The 21,860-nt window shown below is 43.7% G+C and overlaps 1 protein-coding gene across 1 annotated transcript in view; it reads left to right on the top strand.

Moving 5' to 3' along the window:
- Window positions 1-20,367, top strand: part of COL9A1 (collagen type IX alpha 1 chain) — a 102,727-nt gene extending 82,360 nt beyond the window's left edge. Inside the window, exons 34-38 of the mRNA XM_073336363.2 lie at window positions 6,012-6,158; window positions 7,321-7,375; window positions 9,986-10,174; window positions 16,772-16,849; window positions 19,087-20,367. Coding sequence (XP_073192464.1) covers window positions 6,012-6,158; window positions 7,321-7,375; window positions 9,986-10,174; window positions 16,772-16,849; window positions 19,087-19,271 — 654 coding nt within the window. The 3' untranslated portion in view covers window positions 19,272-20,367. The remainder of the gene's footprint in view (window positions 1-6,011; window positions 6,159-7,320; window positions 7,376-9,985; window positions 10,175-16,771; window positions 16,850-19,086) is intronic.
- Window positions 20,368-21,860: the final 1,493 nt, after the last annotated feature.

Raw genomic sequence — 21,860 nt, 5'->3', positions numbered from 1 at the left:
ATCCTTCTTAGGCTTGGCTGAATATTACAGGTGATTTGTACCGCAATACAGCCAAATCGCCACCCCACTGACAGACTGAATCAAAAAGAAACAGCCAAATGCAGTGCACTGGACTGAAGGCCTGTAACCAGCTTAAAGTGACACTCATGTCTGACCCTGTGCTCAGAGCCCCAGACTTTGACAAACTGTTCCTAGTAACCACACATGTGTCCGAGCGTGGTGTGGGAGCAGCTTTAATGCTGGAAGGACCAGATCAAGAATTCCATCCTGTTGTGTTTCTCAGCAAAAAACTGTCTGAGAGGGAAAGCCACTGGTCAATCAGCGAAAAGGAATGCTACGCCATTGTGTACGCGCTGGAAAAGCTACACCCATAGTTTGGGGATGGCGTTTCCACCTGCAAACTGACCATGCTGCGCTGAAGTGGCTTCACACCGTCAAGGACAATAACAAAAAACTTCTTTGATGGAGTTTAGCTCTCCAAGATTTTGATTTTGAAATATAACACATCTCAGGAGCTTCTAACAAAGTGGCTGATGCACTCTCCCGTGAAAGTTTCCCAGAATCAGCAGGTTAAAATCGTCCTTGAAATGTGGGAAATATTGTTAGTTTTTATATAGTCAGTAGTATATCTAAAGGTGTATATGTCTTATTAACTCTGTTTTCTCCTAGAGCTCCAGGAAGAAATCACAGCCAGTGTGGAACCGGTTGTCCGACACTATCTGTGATTTGGGGGGCATGTCATAAATATAAAGGGAAGGGTAACCACCTTTCTGTATACAGTGCTATAAAATCCCTCCTGACCAGAGGCAAAGTTTGTGCCTTGGGAAAGTTTTTAACCTAAGCTGGTAAAAATAAGCTTGGGGGGGGGTCTTTCATGTGGGTTCCCACATCTGTACCCTAGAGTTCAGAGTGGAGAAGGAAGCTTGACAATGACAGTTCTGGCTAAAGGGTTATAATGTCTTTGAAAACAAAATTATTTCTGGTACCAATCCCACGTACTACCTTATCCTGAAACTAAAGATAGTGGGCTGATGGGGAAGCCTAGGAGAAGCACCTTATGTACCACAGAGGAAAAAGAATAGGAGATTTCATCTTGATCCTTTATTTTTGGATCATTGAAGGTTGGAAGTATTATTCTAGCTGTGGGATTGGTCTGTGACAATAACTGTTTTTACCTTGAGAAACGGAGGACGATGCTATAAAGAAAAACTCTGCCAGCATCCTCAATGGAAGGTGGAATCATGGGTCTGAAAAAGCCTTCTAGCAAGCACTAGAATTTGTGCACTACTAATCAGGAGCTTTAGTGGAATAAATGAAACATGGGGTCGTCTAAGGACTGCTGCCTAAAAATCACACTCTGTTCCCTTACTGTGGCCCTAGACCAGGGTGGACAAACTTTTTGGCTCAAGGGCCACATCTGAGTATGGAAATTGTATGGCGGGCCATGAATGTTCACAAAATTGGGGGTTCAGTGTGGGAGGGGGGGAAGGGCTCTGGCTGGGGGTGTGGGCTCTGGGGTTGGGCCAGAAATGAGGTGTTCAGGGCGCAGGAGGGGGCTCTGGGCTGGGACAGGGGGTTGAGGTGTGGGGGGGTGAGGTCTCCAAGGGGGCTGGGGATGAGGAGTTGGGGGGTGCAGGAGGGTTCTCCGGGCTGGGACCAAGGGGTTTGGAGGGTGGGAGAGTGCTCAAGACTGGGGCAGGGGATTGGGGTCTGGGAGGGAGGAAGGGGTGCAGGCTCTGGGCAGCACTTACCTCAAGCAGCTCCTGGAAGCAGTGGCATGTCTTCCTCTGGCTCCTACACGGAGGTGTGGCCAGGCTGCTCTGCACATTGCCCCATCTGCAGGCGCTGCCCTTGCAGTTCCCAGTGGCCATGGTTCCTGGCCAACGGGAGCTGCGGGGCCGCACTTGAGCCATAGGCAGCATGCGGAACCCCCTGGCTACCCCTATGCGTAGGAGTGGGAGGGGGGACATGCTGCTGCTTCTGGGAGTTGGGAGGAGCCATGGCACGCGCGGAGCAGGGGACAAGCCCCGACCCCGCTCCCCGGCTGGTGCGCCGGAGCAGGGCAAGCCCCGGCCAGACCCTGCTCCCCAGCAGGAACTTGAGGAATGGATTAAAACATCTAACGGGCCAGATGCGGCCCCCGAGCTATTGTTTGCCAACCCCTGCCCTAGACTGAGCATCTCTGTGAGTGGTACCCCAATGGAGAGATAAACTTGGCAATTGGTCACATATGGGGCAATGCAGAGCTTTCAGGATGAAGAGAAGGTTGGTCTGCTCTTTTTGTAATAAACATGTTAAAGCCTACTTGCTGGATTTCCTTTGTGCAAGTCCAGAAGCCTTTAAGATAGCGCCACCTTGTGGGTTTAACAGAGATCACATATGGGTAATTTACCACCTTTGTGGGCATCCCCTTGAGTTGGGAAGTTCTTTGTTTTTGATAGATTTGTGGATGCCTAAAGTGCTTGGGTATTTATTGTTATTGTAGTAACACTCAGAGGCCCCAGTCAGGTCAGGTTCCCATTCTGCTGAGTGCTGCACAAACACGAGTGAGAAACAGTCCCTGACCTGAAGAGTTTATAGCCTAAGGCCTGCACTCCACTAGAAAGTGTTTGCCCATATTCCATACAGCAGTATAGATATAATGGCAACCCTCCCTCCCCCACGCACGCCGGGGGAGACACAGCTTAGACTGGCAAATCCGTGTTTGTGCTGGCATAGCTTATTCCAGTTCCCCAGACTAAAGACTTTTTTTGCTGGTGCGTCTACACTAAGCCCTGCTATGTCGGGTAGGGTGTGTGATTTTTTTTCATACTCCACACCAACATAGCTATGTCGGTAAAACTTTAAAGTGTAGACCAGGCCTAAGGCCCCTGCAACGTGTGTGCAAGGCAGAGCTCTGTGCCCAGGCTGAACCCAAATGAGGTAAACAAACGAACAAAAACCCCTGATCTCAAACTCCTCTGCCTTATCTCCTTGGCCCTCCATGTAGGCTCAAGGGGCTGACTGTGTACAGCAAATTTTAGAATCAGGGTCTGAGGCCCTGATCCTGCAAACATTTACACACATGCTTAACTCTGAGCATAGGAGCAGTCCCATTGATTCATGTGCATTCAGTTTAGCAAACGTGTGAGACTGGAGCCTACATAGTCATATTTACTTCACTACAAAAAAATCCGTCAAAACTTTTCCCCAGTTCCATACTGTCATAGAATATCACATTTATGCAGAATTTCATATTAATTAATAGCACATACTTATGCTGTTGCAGTTGCCAGGCGATGGGTTTGTAGGGATTGGCAGCTGGAAGGCAGTCAGGACTTTTGTCATTAGAGGAGTATTAGGCATTTGGAAAAGAGTGGGAGGTCAGACAGGGTGGGGAAGTCAGTGGTCTTGTTACTAGGGGTAGCTTCTGGGGCCCCTCTTCCAGTGGGATTGCGCATGGTATGAAGTAGGACAGAACTTGGCCTGAAATTTGAATATACTTTTAAAAGTTGTGTGTCAAAAAAATGTCTTATATGCATACCTAAAATGGATGCTGATTAATCTGTGTCAGGGGAATGGTTTATTATTCACTACTAAATTCAGGAATACAGAACTCTTCACGTAAGGCTATATGTCCCATGATGGTTATGTCACCGCTGACTCCAGTGACCTATTTAAAAAGACATAAGGCAACTCTTCTGGTCCCATCCCTGCCACTCTGCAAACATCGATTGATCTAGGCTCATATATGGTTCTCTGAGACACAGAGGGTAAATCTACACTGCAAGAAACAATGCATGGCATGGCTGCGGCTGGCCTAGGTCAGCTGACCTGGGCTCATGGGGCTCTGGCCTCAGGGATAAAAATGGCAGTTTAAATCTTTGGGCTTGGGCTGGAGGCCAGGCTGAGACCCCACACATGGAAAGGTTGTGTTGGAAAGTGGCTGCTGGGGCAGCTAGAGTTAGGTAGCTGCTGGTGGGTGCTTAGAAGTAGTTAGCTGGGGCAATATGATGGGGGAGGCTGTTGTAGCTGCAGGAGGATGTAGGAGCCAGTGTTGGGTCTCTCACCTTGTCCTTGTGCTGCCACTACCTCCTCTTCTCACTGCTCCTTTCTGGTTGTGCTCAGCAGAGGGAGCAACAAGCCAGGAAGCACTTGGCTCCTGACCAGCAGACACCACAGCAGCTCCATGTGATCAGAAGACAAAATTTCAGGCAAATGCCTACTGCCTTCCTGCAGCTCAGGTAGCTGAGATGGAAGAATGCAAGAATGCAAGACCCTTGACAGACTTGCAAACCAGACTTTGTTATTAAACATATGCAGTTTTTACTTTGGCTGCAAAGATCGGGGTTGCAAGATCCTTGCACCTTTTCGTTCAGTGCGTACAAAGAGCTGTGGCCATTAACACCGACTGCTTAATTTCGCAAAAAGAAAAGGAGGACTTGTGGCACCTTAGAGACTAACCAATTTATTTGAGCATAAGCTTTCACCCTTATGCTCAAATACATGAAGTGAGCTGTAGCTCACGAAAGCTTATGCTCAAATAAATTGGTTAGTCTCTAAGGTGCCCAAAGTCCTCCTTTTCTTTTTGCGAATACAGACTAACACGGCTGCTATTCTGAAACCTGCTTAATTTCTGTTTCTTTGAAAAGCTAAATGATTGCAGAAAAGCTTCTTCCTTATGGTCATGAGGCTGCCGCTTAAATTTACTTTGATTACCTTTCTTCAGCGTATCTAATATTTATATTTATATAATACAAAATGGGATGCTTCCATCTTCCTTAGTTTATGGCCTTTTTGGTTCTTAGGCTACTTTTAAGTGTTTAATATTATAGGATTTGTGCAATTAATAAAAAATTAGTTCTGCTTCAGGGACTCTGATTGTTAAAGTAATATAGCATTGTGGAGGTGACTACCTGGGCCTGTCAAGTGGCAGTAAAGGGCTTGTTTTACAAGCATCTCTTTCCAATCAGTTTATGGGCTGCATTGTCAGGGGAAATAATTGCTCCCCCAGATGAAGATGCTGAGGTCCTCAGAACACCGTGTGTGCTTGCTTCAGTGGCTCTGCTCTGGCACAAAGAGAACAAATTCTTGGATGACTGAACTCTCCCCTCCTAAAAAGCACATTACTTGTCTTTCTGTGCAGTGTGACTAGTCTGGGGACCTTTTATCCTTACATGTGGGTCTCACAGGACCCGACTACAGTAGCCTGTACTCACCAAGCTGAGCTTGGCCACCACAGAAAGGGCAACGCCAGCACAATGGTACTTTCCCCTTCCTTTCTTGACACTGCAGCGGCTCCTCCTTGGGAGTCCATGGGGTAAGAAGGGATGAGAGCTCTCTGTGGGATTTTTCTTCCTACGGAGGAATGTGGTGTGAGTTACTGCAGAGAAAGTCTGCAGTAAGTTACAATGCTTACCTCCTTTCTGCTGTTCTAAGGACAGATGCAGGTGAAGGGATCCTATTGGAGGAAGACATTGGGGAAAACAAGTGATAATGTGGAGGCCTAATGTCTCCATGCACAAGCCCCTTGGCTCTGAAGATCCACCCCTGATCTGTGAAGGAAGAATTATATAAGAGTTTAAACACAAGAGGTAAAATTCTAATCCTATTGGGGTCAAAAGGAGTTTTGCCATTGACTTCAGTGGGGCCAGGATTTCACCCACAGAGTTTCAACTTCCCTATGCAGGTTCACCCTGCACAGAGGAGCATCAAGATCTTAAAATAATGTGGGCTGATATGTGTAATAGAAAGTTTGATAATCCACTAGCCAACCCTTCATTTTATTCTGGATTTTAGTGCATCCCTTCCCTCGTGCTATTCCCTTTGTAACAGAAAGGATATTTTTCTTTAACAAAAGCAAAGAGTCAAACAATAGCCAATGGAATTTGACAGAGGTGGTCATCATCTTTCATAGTAAGCAATGTGAAAGCGTACGCACTGCACATGGCGTATCTGTTACTACAGAAACATAGTGTATGGCTTGTATTGCAAAAATGAGATCATACAAAGTCACTGTCTCTCATTTGTAGGTTGGTAACCCTGGTGAGCCTGGCCTTCGCGGACCTGAAGGAGGTCGTGGACTGCCTGGCATAGAAGGGCTACGAGGCTCACCTGGACCTCGCGGTTTGCAAGGTGAACAAGGTGCTCCAGGTCTGCCTGGCAGCCAGGGTCCAGCAGTAAGTGCTATTTTTATATTACACAGATTTTTCTGTCTCTCAAACACCACATACAACAAGGTATGTAGTTATAACAGAGATGTGTTTGCTGCTGGCGGGTTGGAGACCTGCGCATGAAGCCCAGGTGACTTCAGACACCCCACACAATCTGAAATACATTTTTCCTTTGTAGGTGGTAGATCTACTGAAAAGAATCTGGGGGCGATAATGGATCACAAATTGAATATGAGTCAACAGTGTGATGCAGTTATGAGAAAGGCTAATATCATTCTGGGGTGTGTTAGCAGGAGGGTCATATGTAAGACACGGGAGGTAATTGTCCCAATCTACTTGGTACTGCTGAAGCATCAGGTGAAGTACTATGTCCAATTCTGGGTATCACATTTAAGAGAGATGTGGACAAACTGAAGAGAATCCAAAAGACAACAACAAAAACTATAAGATTTAGAAAACCTGGCCTGTGAAGAAAGGTTAAAACAAACTGGGCATGTTTAGTTTTGAGAAAAGAGGACGGGGGGGAGGGGTAATCTGATAAGTCTTCAAATATGTTAAAGGCTGTAATAAAGAGGACTGTGATCAATTGTTCTCCATGTCCATTGAAGGTAGGGCAAGAAGTAATGGGCTTAATCTGAGCTAGGGAGATTTAGGTTAGATATTAGGAAAACTTTCTAACTCTAAGGAAGTTAATTTCTGGAACAGGCTTCGAAGCGAGATAGTGGAATTCCCATCATTGGAGGTTTTAGAATTGGACAGACACTTGTCGGGGATGGTCTAGGTTTATCTGATCCTGCCCCACTGCAGGGGATGGACTTGTCTTCTCAAGGTCCCTTCCAGCCCCATATTACTATGATTCATGTGACACTTGGCTACAGTGTAGTAATCCCACATATCTGAACAGCTGGAACTTATGTACTCAGTCTGCAGCCTGACTTTTCCTATTCATGTTCTCACGCTGCATGCCTTCCTGTGGTATGTGTGTGTATCAAGATCACAAAAGTGGTTCATACACTGATACTCCCATTGACTTCAGTGGCACTAGTCACAGGTGTAAGGCTGAAGGACTGGAACTTCTATCATTAGCCAGCCAGAGTCTTAATTGCATCATTCTCATTTTATAAATAACTACTGTATATTAACTGCTATTAAATATTTTTTATCCCAGGGTAGAGAGCCAACAGATCAGCACATTAAACAGGTCTGCATGAGAGTCATGCAAGGTAAATAATTGCAATGTTTAATCTTTCTTATGCATTTAAAGCAGGGGTGTCAAACACCAGTCTGCTGGTTGGATACAGCCTCCTTGATGTATTAGTATGATCCATTTGACATATTCAGATTCTGCAGAATCTAAGCTTTGATTTTTTTTTTTAACCTCCTGGTTGCAAAGATAATCTTCCAGTATGAAGCAAGTTTAATCCAGAGTCCACAGAGAACCTAGAACAATCACTCCTGTTTCATTTATTTTAAGGGGGTGTTCCATCAAAAGCCTGATGATGGCATTTTAAATGTGACCATTAACTATTTGATTGCTGATCATTTTATCAGAAAGAATAAGGGAGGAGTGGGAGTAAAGCACATAGAAAGGCAGGAACTGGGAATTGCTGCAAGGAAGAAAATGCAAAGGGAAAAAAAGAGGTGACACAAAGGAGAGGGATAGAGAAGGGGAAGGAAGAGAAATAAAGACCAGAAATAGTAGTGGTCCTAAAGTTGAGTATATTTTCCCACTAAGAGATATTCACAGTGACAAAAGCTATTGAGCAAAGTGTAAACAACTGTGACAACATATAATTATTACACAAAGGCCATCCTATGCCCTTGATCTTTATGCAAACTCTGTACTGTCTTCAGAGCTCAGCTGTGGACTAAGTGTGCTTCAAAAGCTGTAATGTTTATTAAAAATGGAATTTGTCCCCATATACAGAATGAGTTTGATCTCCCTGGGGTAAAGGAAGTAGAATTTGGATGAGTTCAGCACACTCTTTCTTGGATTGAATGCTTTCCAATGAAGATAACCAATAAAAGAAACATTTCCCTCACTTACACCTTGTGCAATACCATTAATGGATGCAGGGACTGTGAAAATTTAAATGGAGAAAAATAGAAAAAAATCCCACATTAAAATAACCAGTGATATTATCCATCAAAGTTATAAAGAAAATAAAAATCAAATTCTGCCAAACCTGTTTATATGTCAGCAATTTGCATCTCTATTTATTAAATTGGAGAGTGGATTAAATTATGGTTTGAAAAAAACGTCATGGTAGGCCAGATGCTGCAGTCTAACAGATACCCTCAGTGCGGGACCCAAATGTCAAGGTGGGGAGGAAAGGCAGCTTTTAAGCCACCTTTACATTAACCTGATTCTGGGGCTGGCTAGACGCTGGTCCCGCTCCCAGTGTAAGAGCAGCCTCAGAGCTGCTCTGACTTGCTCCCAGATGCCCACAGCCCCATGGAACTTTTCCATCAGCCAAGGTTAGCCAGAGCAGAGCAGTGCTTCATACACTCTTCCTTTCCCCAGATAAGCCATCCCCCCACCCCAGTCCATAGAAGAGGGGAAGAGAGGTGGCTTAGAGCTACTATGCTGGCTTTACATGTCCTGCGGATCCCACTTACACAATGGAAATCCCCAGGCAGCTATTTAAGCAGCCAGATCTTAGGAGAGGATCCAGCTCTGTATCCACAATGGATATTGATTAGTAAAAATTTTAAAACAAGAGCTGGAGAACAGCCTCTCATGGGAACCCTCTCCCCCCAGGAGAAATCACTGTCATGATCCCCTCACAGACTTCTTCCACTATGGTCCCATTGGGGGAGGGGTTACTATCTCTGCCCTCCCCTGTGGAGCAAAAAGAAAAGGAGTACTTGCGGCACCTTAGAGACTAACCAATCTATTTGAGCATAAGCTTTCGTGAGCTACAGCTCACTTCATCGGATGCATACTGTGGAAAATACAGAAGATGTTTGTTTTTATACACACAAATCATGAAAAAATGGGTGTTTATCACTACAGGCACAGATCCCTGTAGAGTCTTGTAGCCAACTGCATAGACCATCTGCCATGGCTGCCCCAAAGCCTGTATTATCCTTTTTTGCAGACTCTCCTTACATCTGGGAGGGGACAATGTTTATCCCCTCATACCAGCTCCTGCCTAGGCCCCAGCCTTCCCTATCGAGGTTTCAGGACCCCCAGAGTGTCCTCTGCAGGTGGGAGCAACTGTGCCAAGGGGTTGTCTGGGCCTTCCTACTTTAGCATTTAGGAGCTGCTCTCCGTAATTACCTCGTGTGCCATGTCTTGACTTAGCGTTATATGTAGGCTGATCTATTTCTTCCTTATTTGGGTATTCTTTCTTTTTGAGGCCAGATCCTAACATTAACTATAGTAAATTGAAATCCACCCACTCTTTAAAGAGACACTCATTTTCTATTTTACTAATTTTACATATAGACATTTTACAATGTGTATAATTTATTTAGATCATTTTAGATTCTCACAGCCACAAAATGTTTTGAATGTGAGGTTCAAAAGGCACAAGTCACTACTTTCTAGGGTACGTACATAGTAAGCAGCTTGCTACGGACAGCACTGGCTCACGGAAGCCTCCTGGGTCATGGCTTATGGAAATGCCCTGTAGAAACATTGTATGACGTCATGCCTCACCCTTCTCTAATACCTTCCATTGTACAGTATTTGCTGTATATCAGCTATCCTTTTTCCTTAGTGACAATCAAATACAAAATGCTCTTTACACACTTGGGAAAGCCACTTATTGCTCAGCTAACTTAGGGTCTTGTCTCTTAATTTCTCCCTTCCTGTTTCTTTCTTACAGAACAGCTTGCTCAGCTAGCAGCCAGCCTTAGGAGGCCTGAATCAGGTGTTACAGGTCTTCCAGGTCGACCTGGACCTCCAGGTGCTCCCGGATCTCCTGGCGAAAATGGCTTTCCAGGACAGATTGGACCCCGTGGTTTGCCAGGTCTTAAAGGTCCTCCTGGTGAGATTGGTTTTAAAGGTCCAAAAGGTAAGAGAAGCTGTAATAGGCTTTTTAATTTGTCGAGCATAAATGCCTCCTGCTTTTTGGTAAGGTCACTTACTTATTATATGGAATCAAATCACACTGAAGTGATGCTGACATTACAAGGAACTAAATTAATCAACACAGAGTATGGCCTCATGAGTTGTCCGGGTCATAAAGCTTTGAGCACTTTGAAGTAAACAATAAGGAAAGAAAAAATTAGAGACTTAAATTCAGACACTTTGCAGGCAGAGAAAGGAGGTTACAGCATTAATCCTAAAATCAAAATGCTAAGCCAGGGGTGGCCAACCTGAGCCTGAGAAGGACCCAGAATTTACCAATGTACATTGCCAAAGAGCCACAGTAATATGTCAGCAGCCCCCCATTCGCTCCCCACACTTCAACCTGCAGCGCCTCCTGCCACTGGCAGCCCCACCAATCAGTGCCTCCCACCCCCTCCCCACACCTCCTGCAATCAGCTGTTATGGGGTGCTCAGGAGGCTCTGGTGGGGAGGGGGGAAGATCGAGGGCATGGCAGAGCAGGGGGTTGAGCACTCCCTAGCACATTGGAAAGTTAGCATGTATAACTCCAGCCCCGGAGTCAGCGCCTATGCAAGGAGCCATATATTAACTCATGAAGAGCTGCATGCGGCTCTGGAACCACAAGTTGGCCACCCCTGTACTAAGCCTTGAGTTCTAGTGTCTCTGGGTACGTCTAGACTGCAAAAAAGCCTTCTGTGGCAGCAAGTCTCTGAGCCTAGGTCTACGGAGTCTGGCTCATGGGACTCAAGATATGGCACTAAAAATAGCAGTGAATATGTTCTCACTTGGGCTTGAGCTCAGGTTCTGAGACCCACCCTCCTCGCTACATTTCAGAGCCCGACTGGAAACATCTCATTGCTATTTTTAGTGCCGTAGCATGAGCCCCAGGCTGTATACCCAGCCTCTGAGATTTGCTGCTGCTGGTGGTATTTTGCAGCATAGACATACTCTGAGGCATAGAAAGATAAAGGGCTGAGAGACTAAGGGTCAAATTTTTAAAGGTATTTAGGGGCCTAGTGGATTTTCAAAAGCATTGAGGCACCTAACACCCAGATGCTTAGGTAGTTTTGAAAATCCCACTAGGCCCCTAAATACCTTTAAATCTCTGGCCCTAAATGACTTGCCTAAAATCACGTAAGCCTCAGTTCAGCAAAGCATTTGGTCTTAAATCCAACCCTAGTCATCCAGTCACTTAAGCAATGTACTTTAAATTAATCACATGCTTAACTGCTGTGCTGATTAGGGATGGACTTCTGAATTGGGGCCATCATGAATAAATGGCAGGGTCCTGCCTCCTAGTTAATTCCAAGAACCCTCCTCACACCCATTTACTGTATCTCTTCCCCCCCTCAGGGTGTGTCCACACTAGTGGTAGCTAATACATGGTAAAATCCTAGGGTGGACAAAGCAGCTTGGCATTTCACACGTTATCAAGTTGAGATAAACAGTAGGAAGGAGAACTCGCAGGAAAATACATCTTTTTTTTTTTTCCTAGTGAAGACAAAGCCTCACAGTCTTCTCTCTTTTATTTACCTAGTCATGTTACATCTGCTTCGTTTTTACCATGCCTCCAGTATGTTCATCCTGTAGCTCACACAGATGGTGCTCTTTGTCTGCTGATACTCCCTCTGAATGTAAAACCAGCCATGTTTCATCAACAAACATCACTTATTCATTAAACTTTACAGTAGTATCAGCCTATCGTTCTAAATCCATCAGATCTCTTAGCTTATGTCAAGGTTCCTCCCCCACTCTGAACTCTAGGGTACAGATGTGGGGACCTGCATGAAAAACCTCCTAAGCTTATCTTTACCAGCTTAGGTCAAAACTTCCCCAAGGTACAAAATATTCCACCCGTTGTCCTTGGATTGGCTGCTACCACCACCAAACTAATACTGGTTACTGGGGAAGAGCTGTTTGGATGCGTCTTTCCCCCCAAAATACTTCCCAAAACCTTGCACCCCACTTCCTGGACAAGGTTTGGTAAAAAGCCTCACCAATTTGCCTAGGTGACTACAGACCCAGACCCTTGGATCTTAAGAACAATGAACAATCCTCCCAACACTTGCACCCCCCCTTTCCTGGGAAATGTTGGATAAAAAGCCTCACCAATTTGCATAGGTGACCACAGACCCAAACCCTTGGATCTGAGAACAATGAAAAAGCATTCAGTTTTCTTACAAGAAGACTTTTAATAAAATAGAAGTAAATAGAAATAAAGAAATCCCCCCTGTAAAATCAGGATGGTAGATATCTTACAGGGTAATTAGATTCAAAAACATAGAGAACTCCTCTAGGCAAAACCTTAAGTTACAAAAAAGACACACAGACAGAAATAGTTATTCTATTCAGCACAATTCTTTTCTCAGCCATTTAAAGAAATCATAATCTAACACATACCTAGCTAGATTACTTACTAAAAGTTCTAAGACTCCATTCCTGGTCTATCCCCGGCAGAAAACCAGCATATAGACAGACACACAGACCCTTTGTTTCTCTCTCTCCTCCCAGCTTTTGAAAGTATCTTGTCTCCTCATTGGTCATTTTGGTCAGGTGCCAGCGAGGTTACCTTTAGCTTCTTAACCCTTTACAGGTGAGAGGAGCTTTCCCCTGGCCAGGAGGGATTTCAAAGGGGTTTACCCTTCCCTTTATATTTATGACAGCTTACAACCGATGGACAAATCTTCCTTATTGTTTTGCAATAATAATCAAATAAATTCTACATTCAGCACCATTGCACTGTACATTGCAAAACCTATTGATCCTTTGAAAAGGTGAAATCTGTGTTAAGGAATTGGCTTACCCAATGTATTACATATCTTTATTTAATCTAAATTAATAATTTGTTGTTCTTGACAGGGGGTTTTGCCTTCAGAGGATGGTTGGGGGAAATTTTCTGCAAAACTGGAGTACTCATTTCTATTTCCAGCCAGCAGTGTTTTTTTTTCCCTTCTCATTCTTGAATAAGGGCAGCAACAGTGTCCTTTTAAAAATTCTGTTCCCTTGCAAAACCCTCCGGGCAACAGGATTGGAGTGTTAGTTGTTGTCAAAAGCAAAATCATATAAAACGCTGATGAGAGGTACAGTATACAAGGAAAACACAAACTTTAATTACAGTGGTGCTAGAGAGCTGCAGCTACATTAATGTAGGAATTGCGCAAGGAATTATTTTCAGGAAATTCTATGGCCTGTGTTATGTAGGAGGTCAGACAAGATGATCACAGTGGTCCCTTCTGGCCTAGGAATCTATGAATATATAATATAGTCTCACCCACATTTTCTTCTTACAAAGCAGAAAAAAAAAAAGAGGCACAAAGGTTCACATGCTGAACACTCTTACCTGTCCAAAAATGTAATGATAAAATACAAGAAAGAAAATACAAGAAAGAAAAGTTTAAGCACAAACAATAAATGAAAAACAGCAACTAGAAAAAGCAACTTCCCATAACACCATGCTTCCATGTTACCCTCTAAATACATCAGTGATAGTATATGTCCTATCCCATGCAAGAGTTTTTGTAGCAGAGTGTTTTTTAGGCTGTTAAAACAGCCATCACTTGAAATGGTGTACATTTGTCAGTAATTGAAACCTTACAGAAAGGTTTCTTTGCACGTAATGGTCAGGTAATATTTCCCCACTCCTGAATGCAAGAGAACTAGGGTAGGAAAGTGAGATAAGTGCAGGGAAAGCTGCTGCAGAGGCTCCAGTGAAACCTAAACAACTGGAATTGCAGGAGCATTTTGATGTTGTTTGTTTAGGGGAGCTATCTGAGACATTTCTACTTTGGCACCTAGATACGAAGGTGATCAGTGCCTTAGAAACACAGATAAATACTAGGTGCTTCTGATCTTGCTAGTTTGGCTTTGGAAGATGGAAAGAGTTTTTAACTGCTGTCAAGGAAAAAACAATTCTGCAGAAGAATTACATGCTGCTGTTGATCTGAACTAAATACACAGTATGGCTCTGAACGTGATAATCCCTGCCTTCTAGTACTATTTTATTAATAAATGCCAAAAGAGTACATGGTGTTCTGCAGCAGGCAGACTGTGCCAAACAAATAACAGGTCCCTGCTCTGAGAATCAGTGTTACCATCTGAATGCACAGTGGTGACCGAAAGGTTATAGAAACAAACAAAGATGCGGTTCTGAATGCAGGGGGAAAAGTGAGGACGGGGAAGGTATAGTTGAGAGCTATTTGCAGAGAGGTGAACCCATGGGATTGGAAGAGGTCACCCAGAGAAAAGAAATGAGGTCCAAGCAGGGTCACCAAGTATTATGGAGCCATAGAAGAGCACGCTAAAAGAATAGTCAGAAAGGCAAGAGCACAATGCAATGGAAATCTGCAAGGAGAGTGTGTGAGGAGTGATCAGCTATGTCAAGGGTTAAGAAGATTGGGTCTGAAGGAGGAGGTCTTTAGTGAGAGCAACTTTGGTGGAATGAAGGAAGCCACAAAGGGAAATTCAGTAGAAAGCCACATTTAAGCAGGTCAGAAAGAAAACTGGAAGAAAATTATCAGAGGGTGCAGCTGAAAATGATACACTCAGGAGTTTAGTGCAAAGAGCAGAGGCGTGTGTCTATAACTGGAAGTAAACACTATTCCAAAATTTGCAGTCGTTAGGAGTACTAAAATATATATAGGTGACATGACATCGAGGCTCCCTGCTGCTGTAATTACCAGGACAGGGTTAATCTCCAAGTGGCCTGGGCAGCTGCAATCTTCTCTGAAATTTAGAGATAGCAGCTTCCTCCTGTAGCACACATTCACCATCCTCAGTGCATCCTCAAACGTGTGCTATCTCAACAGCATCAGCTCAAGTGACTTCCCAAGAAGTTTCTGCTTTGTCCTTTCGAACTAAGTGATAATTGGCTATTCAGTCAAACTCACCATACGGGCTGTAGGGAGTTAGGACCATGAAAAGAAAAGAAACCACTGTAGTTTTTATTCTAAACTTTCTCAAACATTATTAGATTTATACTTCAAGGGCTAAACTACTAACTTTCTACCAGCTGCAGAATGCCAAGGGACTGCATAGGTCTCTTCAAAAGAGGATGAAAGAATCTACAAAGACTCTATATGGGGTGGACAGTATTTAATCCAGATGGCCAAAGTAGCAAAGATTTTAAAAGCTCCCAATCAAAGGTGAAAGTAATCATAAATTCTTACCGGTACGGGGGCTGGCTCTGGCTCCCAGAAAGGGTGGAACTGGAGGGGTCAGCATCCCCTAGCCAGCCCATCTGCACTGCCTGGCCCCTGCCACCCGGGGCTCCAGTGGCAATTTAAAAGGACCCGGGCTCTGGCTGTTGCTGCAGGAGTGGCAGCGGTGGCTGGGAGCCCTGGGCCCTTTTAAATTGCCACCCCAGGGCAGCTGCCCTTTTGCCCTTCCACCCCTCACTTGACGGCTGTGCTTTAACGTTGTTGCCCCTTCCTGCCCCCCATTGGTGGCAGAGACCCTACCGGCAGGGCCACCGATGGAAGGAGGGGGAAGGGACAGCAACATTAAAGCGCTGCCATGGCAGCAATTTAATGTGGGCTACTTACGGGCCGGTACTGGCTTCTTACTGGTGCGCCGTAGCAGCCCACCCCTGCTCCCACTGTTTTTTAAGGGAATTCTCCCTCTTCTTTGTTCAAAGCAGTGTATGAAACAGATTTTGAAGGAAGGCTGTGACTCTACTAAAGGAAAATCTAATTGAGCTTCTTTCTTTTCTACAGTATCTAATCCTAATGTCTACTGCACCATGACTGTACTTTTGATGTCAAGAGAAGAAACTCCTCCTTTTCTAAATCCCTTATTCTTTCAGGTGCCTAACACCCAGTCTGGATGTCAGAGAACATTCTAATAAGAATGGGCTTCTTTTTCTCCTGCCCTAGGATGTGGAGCCATGAGATCCAAAGCAGCCATGCACAAACCAACTCAGGACTCAGCACCTGAGAACAATTGTACTTTGTAGCCCAGCTCATGTAACCTAATAAGGCCCCTACACCAGCTACTTCAGCCTTTCCCCCAGAATTACTTGTCTGTTTTGTCCTTCATGTTTTGGTTTTGACTAGAGTCTCTCAAGTTATATTGGGTGGCACTATATGAAACATAGTATAACCCAATTGTCAGCGTAGGGAAAATGTTTTTTTTAATGTGTCTGCCCTTGAGTGTAACCGTTATGGATAGTAATATGCTGAATCCACTTTGAATTTTTACAGGAATATAATTCACTGTTGTTTGCAGTGTTGCTGTAGTCAAGCTGGTCTCAGGATATTAGATGAGTTGGGTGAGGTAATATATTTTATTGGACCAGCAACTCTGGATGAGAGGGACAAGCTTTCGAGCTACACAGACCTGAAGAAGAGCTCTGTGTAGCTTGGAAGCTTTTCTCTTTTACCAGCAGAAGTTGCAAAGAATGTAAGTCAGGCCACCACTCAGACATGCTTGCGCTGCACCTCACCAAGTGAGTCCTCTGCAAAACTCCCCTTCTCAAAGAGTCAGTTGTCCTGATAGTTAAACGCCTTGAGGTAGAAAAAACTGCTTTGCACAGACTGTGAATAACATTTCACTAATTTACCTCAGGTGAACCTGGTGAAAAGGGGGAGAGAGGATTTCCAGGCAGAGGACCCAAAGGCTTACCTGGAACAACAGGTCTTCCAGGTAAATATTCAAGGGTGTATGGAGGTGATAAGAGGAATATATAAGGGGGGAAGGTGGGGAGGAACTGACATTATTATTTTGAAAAAATTCAAGTGTAGGCATTTGTTAAGGAATCAGCTGTATGTCTGTATTTTTATATTGTATAGAAACAGTTACACTGTTATGAACAAGAATTATCATCATAGTAAGAGAAATGGGCCTGGGCCTTATCCTGTTACCATTGAAGTCAATGACAAAACTCCCATTGGTTTCAAAGGCATCAGGATTGGGACCAGTGTGTGTAAATCAAAAAATGTTAGATATGCAATTCCCATAATGACAATCACAAAAAATGAAAGAATCCTACCCATCAGCAACAGTGGAGTCCTCAAAGCCTCCGTTTACAATTCTGGGCCTTCAAATTACAATTCTTCTTTACTTTTGTGGTCATTAATTGCCATGTTGTGTCACAGAATTCCAGAACCCAGATTTATGCTCATAAATGTAACACAACTGCCCTCTAGTGGTTAAATGAAGAAGTACATTCATTTTCAATATAAGGAGTTCTGACTCCCACACATTTCTGAGTGCAGTAACTCCTCACTTAAAGTCGTCCCGGTTAACGTTGTTTCGTTGTTATGTTGCTGATCAATTAGGGAACATGCTCATTTAAAGTTGTGCAACGCTCCCTTATAACATTGTTTGGCAGCTGTCTGCTTTGTCCACTGCTTGCAGGAAGAGCAGCCCATTGGAGCTAGCTGGTGGGGGCTTGGAACCAGGGTGGGCTGGCAGCCCCCCATCAGCTCCCCTAAGTTCCCTGTGTGGCAGCCGCCCAGCAGTCTATTAATTGCCTGCACTTCGGCTGTCCCTGCCATGTGCTGCTCCTGCCCTCTGCCTTGGAGCTGCCCCCCAAGCCTCCTGCTTGCTGGGGGGGAGGGGGCGGGAGAGAAGATGGGGGCTAATGTCTGGGTGTCCCCCTCCCCCTTGCTCCTGCACCCCACTTACCCCATCTCCACAGGGCAAGTGGGGGACACAACAGGGCTCAGGACAGAGGGAGCTTGCTGGCAGAAGCTGCTGTCTCAAATGGTGATCTACTTAAAAAGGCAGTGTACTCAGAGTGGGGTCAGCAATGCACATCTCTCTCGCACACACACGGTGTGAGTCTCTGTCTCTCTCTGCCACGCTGTCTCCCCTCCCCCCTTTGTGCTGCCTTGTAGAGTGTGAGGCTACATTAACAACAATGTGTTAACCCTTGAGGGCTCAGCTGCTCTAGTTCATCATTTAGCAGCAAGGCATTCCCTGGGAAATATCCCACCCTCGTCCACCCTCTGACTTCACCACCTCAATCAGGCTTCACAATCATCATTGCTGTGTACAGTATTAAATTGTTTGTTTAAAACTTATACTCTGTGTGTGTATATGTAGTCTTTTGTCTGGTGAAAAAAAATTCCCCGGAACCTAAACCCCCCTATTTACATTAATTCTTATGGGGAAATTGGATTCACTTAACATTATTTCGCTTAAAGTCACATTTTTCAGGACCATAACTACAACGTTAAGCGAGGAGTTACTGTATAGATATGGATAGAAGCTAAAGAATGTCCTTCTCTGTGTAACAAGGATAATAATTTCACTTATTAGCAAACACAGATGTTTTGGATGTCTGAAAACCTCAGTTTATATAATATAAATGTACCACTGGAAGAAACTTACAGAAATTGCTTATTATTTCATCAATCCATTGACAATTTAAGGAGAAATACATAAAAATGCATCTTGCTACTCAACACATCTGCACCCTGTGTACTGGGAGTCACATCTGACTAAAGGACACAATATTTTTGTAGTGCTTTTTATTCCTGTTAGCTGTATTGAGTTAATAGCCTGGATTCTGTCCTTCTTGTGCATAATCAACAGAATTGTTCACTAGGTTCTAATCATTAACACTGCAACGCTGTTGATGGCAGTGGAGCTGGACAGAGGTAACTGTGGGGAGAATTTGTCCTATAGAAACTTTATTGCTTGTAATACGTGAGAACCCAGCCAAGCTCAGGTTGAGTTTGGAGGGATGGCTGATAGAGAAACATCTCTTAATGTGTAAAGGGAACACATTTTATATAGAACTCACAGACAGTAAACATGGAAAGCCATTTTCACAGTCACTTTTAAGAACAAAACCAAACTTTAAATAAAACAATGATCCACATTTTATACCTGCCATGTAGTGCGTCTGTTTACATATATGTCCATTCTTCCAGGTGAACCCGGCAAACCCAGTTATGGAAGGGAAGGCCGTGATGGTGAACGAGGCCCACCAGGAGTGGCTGGTCAGCCTGGGGTACCTGGTCCTCCAGGTCCTGCTGGTCCTTCGGGATATTGTGAGCCATCATCTTGCACAGTGCAAGCTGGACAGAGAGCTGGTAAGAACGTGAAAGGGCCATGAAAGTGCAATGCAAGTGCTGTGAAACTTTAGTATCAGTTTATTCTCTGCACGTACAGCTGACAATAAAAAAAAATGGAGGAAAAACCTACCAAACGAGACGGAGAAACCTAGCATCCAAGGCTTCAATAGGACATACTTTAAACACATTGTTTGTATGTTCTTACAAAAAGGCAACCAAATTTAGAATGATGGTGCTTACAAAACTACACAGGCAAGACCCTTTGGCTCTCTCTTCCCCTTGGAGATAACAAGGCAGTTGTCTTAAACCAATTTATTTTTAAAATAAATAAAGCCCTTTCCCAGTCACTTCTTTCCCCTCTCCCTTTCCCTCCCATGTGATGTACAGTGATGTACCGTGTCTTAGGGCATCAACTAAATAAAAAAGACAGAATGGTTTGTTTATCTCAGTTGTAGCTGTTACTTTTTTTGATACACTTGTAAAATAAATTCCATGGAGCTGAACTGAACTAATCAGATCATCTCAGCTACATTCATTTCACCATGTGTATGTGTTGTACAATGTATACTAAGCCTCTATCTCCAATCACTGTGATTTAAATTGTACAAACATGGCTGCCAGATCCTTCCTGTAAAAACATGCCACACTGACTACTTTGTATGCTGTAAATCTCTGTAAATGTGTGATCACTGGGTTATCATGAATACGTCATGTACAACAACCTTTATACATAATGCCGGTTTTCATTTTTGCCTCCAATTTGTGTTGAGTCCCCACTTTTATATGATGCCTGCTCCTTCTCAGGTCCTTCTACGTGAAATCAAACTAAGAAGGCAAGAAGCCACTGTGAAGGGAATTTTAATAGCCAGAAATAAATGAGTTTGAGATTATTTATTTTAAAAGTCTAAAGTGACATCTCTGGTTGTACAAAAGGAAGAAATAAATCATATTTCTTAACCCCTTGCATGTTTTTGTATGAATGGTCATATACACGACAATTAAAAGAAATAGTTCAGGTAGAGTCTATCCCATAGAGACATCCCTGTTTCCCTTTTCTATTACAACGCCATTGTTAGAGAAAAATGTGCAATGTGGATATTTTTGTTTCTCTCTAGTGTGTAAATTAAAGTGTGTGTGTTTTGGAATATAGAACTTCTCTAACATTTCCTCTCTTGAGACAGAAATAAAACTGTCCTGATTTAATGCTTTTTTCCCCTGTTGCCATTAGTTTCCAAATAATTTTAAAATCTACACCTGGGTACAAGTGCCACAGATATTAATGTCTTCCAGTTCTTCACTTTTTTTGCTTATGCTTAAAATTCTTCACATTTTTGTGACAGGAAATAAAAATGATTGGGGGGGCGGGAAATCAGTCAACTAAGTTGTAAGGGTTTTGCCCAGAAAATGCAAACAAGATCAGTGTGTGTGGCGGGGAGGAGAGGAGGGGAATCCTGAAATAAAATGTACTTGAAACACTTTCACTTGATGGGACTGTACATTAAAGCTCAACATATTTCTGAGTAATTCCTCTGAGGGCAGTAATGAAATTAATACCTACCAGAACAATGGCAACCAGAGCATCTTCCCACCTCCAAAGAAGTCAGTTACTTCTTGTTTCAGGCACATACCCAGAGGATGTGGTGGCAGATCCAGCAAAGCACTGAAGCACATGCTTAAGTTGAAATGTATTGTCTAACTATGGAAATATTACCACTGCAGTGGTTGAAGCAGATCACAATAGGAGGAGAGGAACTCTCTAGTTTTGGTGGCTGTTGCAATAGATCTTTGTGTTACAACAGCAATAAGGCAGTTACAGGATGTACCTTTGGGAAGACAATAAGGACAAAAGAAGAAAAGTACACAAAATTGGTTCATGGCCCCAAGCAGGTCCGCAGCCTGTGCTGTGCGCGTGTGTGTGGTGGCACTTATGAACATGTCTGCTGTGGACCACCTATTCCTATAAATTCCAACAGTTAGACTGGATCAGGATAGGGAATCTGTAAGGATGTAAAAATAAGTAACAATGGGAGGTTCAGCTGGCTGTCCCCTGGCAAATTTTGAAATACATTTTAAAAGATGTTAAGACCTTAAAGGAGGAGGAGTAGTTAACTGTGAAATTGCCATAACACCTTTCCCCAACAGTACCTGCCTCCTGCATCCCGCTCCATTCTCCTGCAGCAGCCATCTTTGCTAGGGGCAGCCAGCGGCCTTAGTGCCATTGAGAACAACGGGAGAGAGCAGCCGTTTTGAGATGCTCCGAAAGAGACTTCTTCAGCCTCTGCTGAAGGAGAAACTTCAAGTTATGATAAATAATGGGAAAAAGCCAATTAATCCTATTTTTCTTTTAAAAAATGACCCATTGCACAAAATGTATTCAAGCTTCATGTATCTGCCACTCTTGTGTAGTCAGATAGTGGCCTAACTGTGAGCTTTTGGGACAAAATGGTCTGACATTGAATGCTGAGTTTCTTAAAGGATCCATTTAAAAAAATTATTCTGAGAGATTTACTTGTAAATATTCAGTAAAATTCATTCAGTACTCAGTAAATGTAACTTTGGAGAGAATACACTGTATTTGTCATACTACATAACTAAAAGGTTGAATCCTTGCTTTAAGAGCAAAACAACTC

This window comes from Lepidochelys kempii, chromosome 3 (assembly GCF_965140285.1).
Source record: "Lepidochelys kempii isolate rLepKem1 chromosome 3, rLepKem1.hap1, whole genome shotgun sequence".
Lineage (NCBI taxonomy): Eukaryota > Metazoa > Chordata > Testudines > Cheloniidae > Lepidochelys > Lepidochelys kempii.
Note: the sequence above shows the minus strand (reverse complement) of the source record. Positions and strands in the feature narration are given on the sequence as shown.